At 40.4% G+C, this 10,409-nt stretch overlaps 1 protein-coding gene across 1 annotated transcript in view; it reads left to right on the top strand.

Annotated features, from left to right (window-relative positions):
- The first annotated feature begins 273 nt into the window (after positions 1-273).
- The window catches only part of CD28 (CD28 molecule), an 85,554-nt gene continuing 75,418 nt past the window's right edge, over positions 274-10,409 (top strand). Inside the window, exons 1-3 of the mRNA XM_066281083.1 lie at positions 274-289; positions 754-841; positions 950-997. Coding sequence (XP_066137180.1) covers positions 988-997 — 10 coding nt within the window. The 5' untranslated portion in view covers positions 274-289; positions 754-841; positions 950-987. The remainder of the gene's footprint in view (positions 290-753; positions 842-949; positions 998-10,409) is intronic.

Raw genomic sequence — 10,409 nt, 5'->3', positions numbered from 1 at the left:
AGATTTTTCAGAAGTCTTTTGCCCTGCCCTCCACGCCTGTCTCTTGTTATCACTGTGGACTTTTGCCCCAGGAGACTGGGTCTCTACATAAAAGTTGTGTAACCCTTTCTGAATGAGAACTACCTGAGTGCTTGCGTGTAATACTCGCCTCCCACATGGACAGGCACAGAGGCTGCTGTGTGACTAGTATTGCACAGCCCAACAGGAGACCTGCCCGAGGGGGTGAGAGGAGGATTCCTCCGCGCAAGCACAGCTGTGTAGCACGCCTTTGATCCAACAGCAGAGCTCAGTACAGCATATCGGGGTCATCTCCTTCTCCTTTAGCGATCTGACACGGCTTACTGCAATTTCTTCCAAAAGCTTCCCTCCTTGCCCTGGCAGGGTGTTTCAGTTGGTTAGAGCATCATCCCAATACACCAAGGTTGTGGGTTCCATTCTTGCTCAGGGCACTTACAAAAATCAACCAAAGAATGTATAAATAAGTGGAAGAACAAATCGATGTTTCTCTTTCTCTCTCTTTCTTCCTTTTTTTGCAGGTTATGTATCTCTGTAACTCAGTAAACAAAAATTTCCCTCCTTTCTGCTTAGACTGAGGGTGAGATGAAGATAGAAAATGAGAGATCAACAAGAGAAAACAATTATTTGTTTATTTATTGACAACAAATGTAAACATTTACTAAGTGCTCTTTGTGGGTCAGGCTTAGACTAAGCTCAATTTCTTACGTGCATTCTTTCTCTCACTTCTTACTATAGCCATCAAGTAGGTACATTTCAAACCCCATTTGGCAGTCGAGAAAACTGAGTCTGTGGAGAGGTTAAGAAACTTGCCCAAGGTCACACGGTAAGAGGCAGAGCTGGGACTTGATTCTGATGGGATGCCAAGGCTGTGCTCTTAACCACTGTGCTATACTGCCTCCCTGTGTTAGCATCTTTTATCTTTTGTTTCCAGCACCATGGAAGAGAAATAGAAGATAAGAAACCTGCTAGATGCCTGGAGGTACTATTATATGTGTTTGTCATTACATTAATACTATGTTATTGTGGAATGGTATGTTAAATTATTATGTTTATGTGAAACAACTGGGAAACTGAAATAGGCTCCAGCAAACATAATTCAAGCTGTTTGATCTCTGAAATATGATTATAATGATCTCTTTCTGCTGGCCTCTGTCTGTCTGTCTCTGGTTTTCTGAAGTGATCTTTTGTTTTGCATGAACAGTTGTTACTGAGCAATACCAGCTGCAGGAAAACAATTCATGACATTACCGCCTCCCCCAACGGCCCTCCCCCTTCCTCCCACAGCCCCAGTCCCAGCGTGTGCTATGATTTTGAATGAATGTGATTGACAGAGATGGGAAGCTATCACATGAATTTCTTGTATAAAATTCATTGAAGCAAAAGCTTCTCCAAGAGTGGCCCCAGCATTGTTATCTGGTTCAGACACAAATCTTCAAGGGAGGAAAAGGCTGCCAATACAATTTAATCGGAAGATAGAGAGGCAGAAGTAGGAACACTTTGAGGAATTTTGAACACTTTTTTTTTCTATTTTTGGCACCCTGAGGGATAGTTACATCTCAAAGCACAAATTAGAGTAAGGAGAACTTCTGAGATTATATAATGCCCTCTGTTAGACAAATCAGATTTAGGGTTGGTCTAATTTACTTTGACTACTCATTTCTGAAAATTGCTTCTGGGGTGCAGAATCTGTCTTTAAATTAAGCCTTTTTCTTCTTCCTTACTTTGTGTGAGAGAGTGCACTCAGCTAAACAAAATCTTCAAATCTCCAGATCTTCAATAAAGGTAGAAAGCTTTTCTGTTTATATTGAAGGTTCTCAGTCTTCCGTGTTTGTAGTCCACTTTCAAATGCTAGAATTATTGGCAACACAAATCAAGGGTCCCCAAACCCCAGAACACACTACCATCCCCGTTACAATAAAACAGTATCCCTTGGTGTCCATAAAAGTAGCTACAACAAGGGCATGGCTTATGTGCTTGCCTTTCCACGCCACATCTAGGTGTGAGGACAGCTGTTTTCTACCTTTTCCTGATGTCTTGTATGTTTACACATTTCAGAAAACATGCAATCTTTCTCTGTTGCTGGTCTGCTCTTACGCCACAGCTTTTATTTCTTTGCGAGATGAATCCTGCCCATCTCAGGAACAGTGTGCACAATTAGTTGCAGCAAAGATAAATTTCACAAGATTTGGTGAAGGGTTCAGATGCTGGGGTGGCATAGTGTACTCTTGGAAAACCACTGCCTGATCTACTTGAAAATAAATAAAGCACTAAAGGGAAGAGCAGAATAAAAAAACCAAAAATGCACCCTGAGAGTGCTTGCCAAATGGCCCTACACTGGGGTGACAATGTTAGGTCACTTTTTGATTTAGTGACACTCAGAGTTGGCTGCTTTGGGGAACAAATTTACATGAGGTAGCTCATTGTAAAGCCTGGATAATGAGTCAATAATTTCAAGGGGCTCTTATAGTTTGATGGTTTAGAAGTAGATACATGGAAAGCAACATTAAATATGTGTACTTAAAAGTTGACAGGAGTTCAGTATTAAAGAATTTGATTAGTGAGTGCCTGCCATGCATTTAGAGAAGCTTTTGTATTATCACTCCATGTTCAGAATTATCCAAGAGATTAGGCAAGTTTATTTTATTCTTGTGCACATTAATTTAGGAATTTGGCTGGGAAACTTTCTATCCTTTTTTTTTTTTAATTAGTTATTTTAGAGAAAAAAAGGAAGGGAGAGAGAAAGAGAGAAACATCAATTTATTGTTCCACTTATTTATTCATTCATTGGTTGATTCTTGTATATGCCCTGACAAGGGATTGAACCTGCAACCTTGGCGTATCAGGATGGCACTCTAACCAACTGAACTACCAGCCAGTCAGCTCCTCTTCCCCTTTTTCTTAAATCAATCATCTAAAGTTGATACCATTGAATACTGCAGAGTTCATTTTCCTCAACCTTCTTAGTATCACAACCAAATTAAATCATGAGTAGTTTTGAGAAATGGGCCCAAAAGAGAAAGAATAAATAAAACCCAGTGAATTTCATTCAGAGTGAATGATATGCTTAATACTTATATGCAACCTGATTAGGTTCAAATATTTATAGATGGTTAATCATGTACCAGATATATATTCTAGGCTTTGGGAATAAAACAGTGAACCAGACAGACAGCAGTTTCTGTTAGTGTGAAGGGCAAATGATAAATAAGTATAAAAATAAATACATACATGCTAGATAGGGAAGAATAGAGAGTTATGGGGTAGGAGTGCCAAGTCATAATGGGTAATTATGGAAGGAATTCGAATAAGGTGACATTTGAATAGAGGACTAAGGGGTCTAGATATCTGTGGCAACCACATTCCAGGCGTAAAAACATCAGAGGCAAAGAACCTGAGGCCAGTTCCCATCCTGACTGTGGGTTTATCCATGTGACTTGCTTTGGGCCATGGAATGTTAGTAGAGGCTTGGAAATCATGTGTGTTTCTTCTTGCCCTTTGCGTGATGGGCTGTATTCTTGTTTCCATCTCTGTCTGTCAGGAGAGCGTGCCCTGGCTAACCTACTTCAGATGTGTGAGAAGAGTGTGGAGCAGAGAGCCAAGGCCATTGAAACCAGCTGACAGCTAGCCAACTCTCAAACAGGAGAATGCTCAGCTAAGGCCAGCTGAAGTCCTCCCCAGATAGTTTCAAGCAGAAACTAGAGTCAGATGGAAGGAGATGGTGGACAGTGCAAAGGAAGAATCTGAGAATGGGATGAAGTACCAGTTTGAGACAGAAAGAGAAACTGGTAAACTGCCACTTTGGTGGCAAAGAGGACTGAGAAGGTACCAGTGAATTTGATCATTAGAAGAATGTTGGTGTCTTTGAGAAAAGAATGTTTTGGTCTATAGTTATGGATTTTGAGGTCAAATTGCAGGGACTGAGTTAAGTTAAATGAGGAAGTGGAAGGAGAGAGTGTAGATTCCAAGAGACTTGTTAAAGAGAGATGAAATAGTACCTGAGGGTTGAGAGGAGACATTGACGTGATTTGGGCATTTGTGCAGATAAATTGGTGGTGGGGATTAGATTGGAATAAGGAAAAAGGTTCCAGAGAAAATGGGAAAAAGAAATGAGAGCACATAAGGGAGGTTGACTTTAGCAGGGGAAACGGCACTTCTTTTTCTGAAATGGAAACTAGAAGAGGAACATTTACCTTCACCATATCTTCACGTGGACCATTTATGGGCTATGCTTACAGAGATAAAATATCACAGTACATCATCAGTCATTCGACATAGTATGGCAATTGACATTTCTTAACTTTTTATCTTAGAGGTTAAAAGCATTTAAAAAATGAAATGTTAATATATTAGTCTTTTCAACAACCCAGTTGTTTATGTGACCAAGAAATGTCAAACTGTTAAGAGGTTAAAAAAAAAACCCAACAAAAAACCCCTCAAAGCACATAGTTTTTTACGGAATGGGAAATAAAACAGATGATATTTATCAAATGTATATTTATCCATTATAGTAACCGGTTTTGCTACATCTCCAAAATTTGGGGGTAATCAGAATAGATAATAATTGGGTGTATAATATAGATACAAATTTTATATACTCTTTAAATTGATTATACCTTTATTTGGCTTTAGTACTTTATGAAATAGAAAAACATTTTCACAGGTATTTTCAAAAATAGGCCCTTAACTGTGTATATAAATATTTACTTGCTCGTATAATTAAGCCAAAAAACACATACAATAAAATATTTGTATTAAAATCATAGAAATTTACAGATAACTTAAAAATTTATTCATCAAAATTCTCTTCAATGTGGTTAATGTTTGTATGATATAACATAAATACCAAGAATTGATCTATTTTTTTTTTCTTTCATTTTTCTGAAGCTGGAAACAGAGAGAGACAGTCAGACAGATTCTCACATGCGCCGGACCGGGATCCACCCGGCACGCCCACCAGGGGCGACGCTCTGCCCACCAGAGGGCGATGCTCTGCCCATCCTGGGCATCGCCATGTTGCGACCAGAGCCACTCTAGTGCCTGAGGCAGAGGCCACAGAGCCATCCCCAGCACCTGGGCCATCTTTGCTCCAATGGAGCCTTGGCTGCGGGAGGGGAAGAGAGAGACAGAGAGGAAAGCGCGGCGGAGGGGTGGAGAAGCAAATGGGCGCTTCTCCTGTGTGCCCTGGCCGGGAATCGAACCCGGGTCCTCTGCACGCTAGGCCGACGCTCTACCACTGAGCCAACCGGCCAGGGCTAAGAACTGATCTTTGAACCAAGATTTTATAATAAGGAGCAATTAAGGGGAGATTTCTCATTGTTATATTGGCTTGGTTTAAGGTAGTTCCAATACTCTGAGTTTGCTTTTAGAAAATATTTTTTTAAAGATATTTGGGGCCCTGGCCAGCTGGCTCAGTGGTAGAGCATTGGCCTAGCATGTGGATGTCCTGAGTTTGATTCCTGATCAGGACACATAGGAGAAGCGCCCATCTGCTTCTCCACCTCTCTCCCTCTCGCTTTTCTCTTTCTCTCTTCCCCTCCTGAAGCCATGGCCCAATTGGATCAAATTGTTCCTGGGCATTGAGGATGGCTCCATGGCCTCTGCCTCAGGTGCTAAGAAGAGCTTGGTTGCTGAGCAACAGAGCAAAACCCCAGATGGGCAGAGCCTCCTAGTGGGCTTTCTGGGTGGATCCCAGTTGGGGCACATGTGGAAGTCTGTCTCTGCCTCCCCTCCTCTCCTTGGATTAAAAAAACCAGTTTGGGTGACATTACTTTTTCACAGGGAATGCTAAGATAAAGATGAAAAAAGACTAAGGGTTACTGCAAGTGAATGGACATTCTCTCTAGTTGCTTTCATGTCTTTTGACAGGAAGTGAACTGGCCACCCCCCACCCCACCTCTTGCCTCCTTTCCTTTTGCCCTCACACAGACTGTTGCTGTTGTTTTTTCTGTAAGGACAGGTGAGGGAGTTGAGGGGTCTCTCAGAAGGAGGGCTGCTTTGATCTCTGCTGGACCTGCAAGTGACCCTGGTCTCTTAGGTCATGCCTGTCTTTTTTGGGGGAAGGTCTGTCTTTTTTTAAGGATTCCTAGTTCCCGACTGTGTCTGTGCAAGGAATAAAAGCTGTTCCTGCACTCCTGACTGAGGAGGGGTGCTTGGCCTCAAATCCCAGTTCAGATTCCAACACACCCTATTGAAAAGGAAGCCTTACAAGTCTGAATGTTGGTTTGAGCAACTGAGAATGAAAGCATTTTCTTTTAAATCCTTTGTGCTTTATGGAACACCTGAAGGGAAATGTCTTTAATTCTGGAGCCCTTAATAAAGAACTTAGGAAAGTTTGGTTTCTTTGATGAAGAAAAACCTGGTGCATAAAACAGATGATATAAGTAACCCTGCTTCTTTAAATGCTGTTGTTTTACCTATTTAGTGCATTGAGAATTCTTTGGAGATAAATCAAAATGTAAGCAAAACTGGGAGAGAAAGGAAAATAATAGGTTTTTTCCCCCATTACTGTATAGAGACACTAAGATATGGAAATTATTCCTAGGATGTCTAGAATTCTTAATAAAAGTTCTAAGAAAATCTACTTTAAAAAATTGCACACAAGCCCTGGCTGGTTGGCTCAGTGGTAGAGCGTCGGCCTGGCATGCAGGAGTCCTGGGTTCAATTCCTGGCCAGGGCACACAAGAGAAGCACCCATCTGCTTCTCCACCCTTCCCCCTCTCCTTCCTCTCTGTCTCTCTCTTCCCCTCCTGCAGCCAAGGCTCCATTAGAGCAGAGATGGCCCGGGTGCTGGGGATGGCTCCTTGGCCTCTGCCCCTGGTGCTAGAGTGGCTCTGGTCGCAACAGAGCGACGCCCCGGAGGGACAGAGCATCGCCCTCTGGTGGGCATGCCGGGTGGATCCCGGTCGGGCGCATGCGGGAGTCTGTCTGACTGCCTCCCCATTTCCAACTTCAGAAAAATACAAAAAAAAAAAAATTGCACACAAAGCTAAAGAGGAGAAGAATTCCATGTTCCGGGGAGTTTTCAGGGGCAGACATCTTAATGGGGTGACATTTAGGTGCCAAAGGAAAAATTGGTGTGTCACTCAAATTGAGCTCTCCTGCTCCTCTATTCTGTAACTCTAAAAGCTGATACTGAAACCATCGGAGGGCTTCCCATTTTCTTTTTCCTCTGGTTCCCAGGTCAACTCTTCATCTCCTCCAGCTCCTTCTGGCCCTGCTCTTCCTATAGACAACTGCAGGCATGAATCCCTTGCTCTTCATTCCCTTGTACAGGGAGGGAAGGCCCCAATTACAAATCAAACATTCCTACCCTCTGACAGGACATGACCGCGAGTAAGCTAAATCTTATGGTTTAGTTTTGAACTTCAAGTTCTGATGGCTTCTGGGGCTTCGTTTTTGGTATTTTGAATTTACTATGTATAACTATTTACAGGGGTCCTCAGGTTACGACAGTCTCGACATACCATGTTTCGAGTTTACGACATTCACTCCCATAAAAACTTTGAAAAATGGAGACATGAGTGTTTTAGCTTATGCCGTTATTGTCATACTTATGGACTACATGGGTGGCTTAGTTAGGTTGCGCATGGCAGAAGAATAAACAGTATTCTTTTTCTGTGGCTTAGTTGTGTTTTTATGTTCTAGATTATGATTTTACAATTGTATTGAAAGAGGTAAGTGACTTAGGCGAGGGTGTGTTTTGACTTATACCAAAATTCGGGTTATGTCACTGTCATAGGAATGGAACTGTGTCTTAATCCGAGGACCGAGTGTGTGTGTGTGTGTGTGCACATATAGGCATTCACACAGATTGATTTAAGTTTGTATCTCCCCCTTAATACTTTAGTGAATCTCATTATCCTGAGATTAAGCCCAAGCTTTTAGCATGCTTAGAATCTCCTATCCTCATTCTTTGTCTGGTTGACCCTTCTTCTCTTCAAGGGTTCAACTCAACATACATCATTTACAGAAAACGTCTTAGTATCAAGGATGTGTACTGGTACCTCATCTTTGCCTCTGTATCCCTTAGTATATTATAATAAAGTAATTTACTGATTGATTGGTTCAGCAAACATTTGTTGAACGCTTACTCTTATTGGCTTAACACTATAAACCCCACCAGGTCAGGGGTGTTTGTTATGAAACAGACTTTAATAAATATTTGTTCAATTAAAATAGATATATATTATTTTTAGTTTTAGGAAAATGCTTAATTGGTTACTCATGAATGAAATTTTCCTTAGGCAAAGTGATGTGGTTAAAAAAATCCTGTTGGAGTTAAAAACAGAATAGCTGCTGGTGGTGGCTAAAAGCCTAGTTTCAGAGTCAAATTACATGTGTTTTAAATCCTGGATCTTCTGCTTGCTGACTTTGTGACATTCAGTTTCTTGTGTCTCACATGTAAGATGGAAATTACAACAACAGCTGCTCCACCAGGTTATTGAAAGCAGTAAGAGAGGAAGGTACAATTAAAAAAAATGTTTACTTTATCAATTTAGAGAGAGAGAGAGAGAGAGAGAGGAACATCAATCTGTTACTTCATGTGACCTGACTGGGGATCAAACCAGCAACTTCTACATTTTGGGATGATGCTTTAACCACCTGAGCTATCCCTCCAGGGTAGGAAGGTACAGTACTATTAAATGAAGAAGTACATTATAAACTTCACAGTGTTGTTATTTCTTTAATTAATTTATGCAGTTAATTAATTTTTTCAACCTCATCCTTGATAGTGCCTCTCAAAAACTTTAATGTCTATACAAATCACTTGGTCATTTTTAATAAAATGTAGTTTCTGATTCAGAAGATCTGCGAGGCTTGAGGGTCTGCATTTCTAACAAGCTCCTTGGGGATGCCCTGGTCCACAGAACACACTTTGGTCTAGTAGGGCAGTGGTTCTCGAACTTTATATGCACCAGAATCTCTCAGAGGGCCTGTGAAAACATGACTGCTGGGCTCCACTCCCCAGTTTCTACATTCGTAGGTCTTGGATGGGGCCTGAGAACTTGCATATCTAACCAGTTCCTAGGTGACGCTAATGCTGCTAATTTGGGACTCTGTACTTTGAGAATTGCTGATCTAGAAAACAAATGATTGTTTTACTTGGAGAGTAAATTACTTTTCTATGTTACTGAAAACAGGAATTAAAGACTTAAGACTTAGAGTCTACTCTTAAGATTTTAGTTCTGGTGCCTAAACACATTTAGTATAATTTAAAAAAAATAATTAGCATTAATCTGTACTTATGGTTTTGTATTTTCTAAGGCCTGCCACTGTTGTAGTAGTAATAATCTATTCTTGACCTGGGAAAGCCTGACAAGGATTGCTCTGAAAGCCAGCGAGATTTTGGCTCTTGACCAAATGTCCTCTCTCTCACATGGAGGAACAAAGGAGAGGAAAATATTTTAGTAAGGTTCTCATTAGGCATTGTGAACACTGGCTCATGCTTTGATAGCCTTTGCCACAATAAATAAGTACACTAGGATAATGGATTCTCTTCCTGGACTTAATGGAAGAGTTGGTACACTTGGTGGACGGGCATGGATTATATGACTCTTCAAGGGTTTACTTATAGAAAACCATTAAAACAGAAGCGGGGAGGTCAAATCTGTCTCTAAAAAAAGCGAAACTTAGACATATGCAATATTAAAATATACTGAACTGAATCATCCTATGTTTGTTGGTTCTCTAGCTCTTTGGAGTGAAGAGATTTTCCTTGCAAATTCTAGATTAATTATCTTCCTAAGTCAGCCTGGTACTATTAAGTCAAGCAACCCCTCTAGTTTATTATTTATTTATATTATTATATTTTATTTTAAAAAATTTGTTAAAGTGACATTGGTTAATAAGATCATATGGGTATAAAGTAGATGTTTTTATGATACCCGATCTATATATTGCATTGTGTGCCCATCACCCGAAGTCAAACCATCTTCTGTCACTATATATTTGGTTCCTATTACCCCATACAACCTTTGACAACCCTTTTAGTTTAAAGAAAAATAAAATAAAATGGCCATGGAACAAAATCATGCTTCCCTATCCTGAAGATGGACCAACTATATATAATATATTTAACAGTAACTATTTCATCTTCTATACAAAATAGAGTGCTATATTCTGGGAGTAAGTTCAAGAGTCATTCTTGACCCCAAGATGTTTACAATCTTAAGAGAAATGAGGATTTTTGTAAATAATTACACTGTAAGTAGAATTGAATAACTGGCATATCGCCCATATTACCAATGTGAAGAGGGAATGCAGAGGGATCTCTGATATATTCTGGCTCAGGAAGTTCAGAAGGTTTAAAGAGGTTGTACTATGGGAGCTGAAATGTAAAAAAAAAATAAAAGCATTTCAGTAGACAGAGGCAAGTTAGCTGTATTGAGCCT

Source organism: Saccopteryx bilineata, chromosome 5, assembly GCF_036850765.1.
Source record: "Saccopteryx bilineata isolate mSacBil1 chromosome 5, mSacBil1_pri_phased_curated, whole genome shotgun sequence".
Taxonomy (NCBI): domain Eukaryota; kingdom Metazoa; phylum Chordata; class Mammalia; order Chiroptera; family Emballonuridae; genus Saccopteryx; species Saccopteryx bilineata.
The sequence above is the reverse complement of the archived record's forward strand: the minus strand, read 5'-3'. Positions and strand labels throughout refer to the sequence as shown.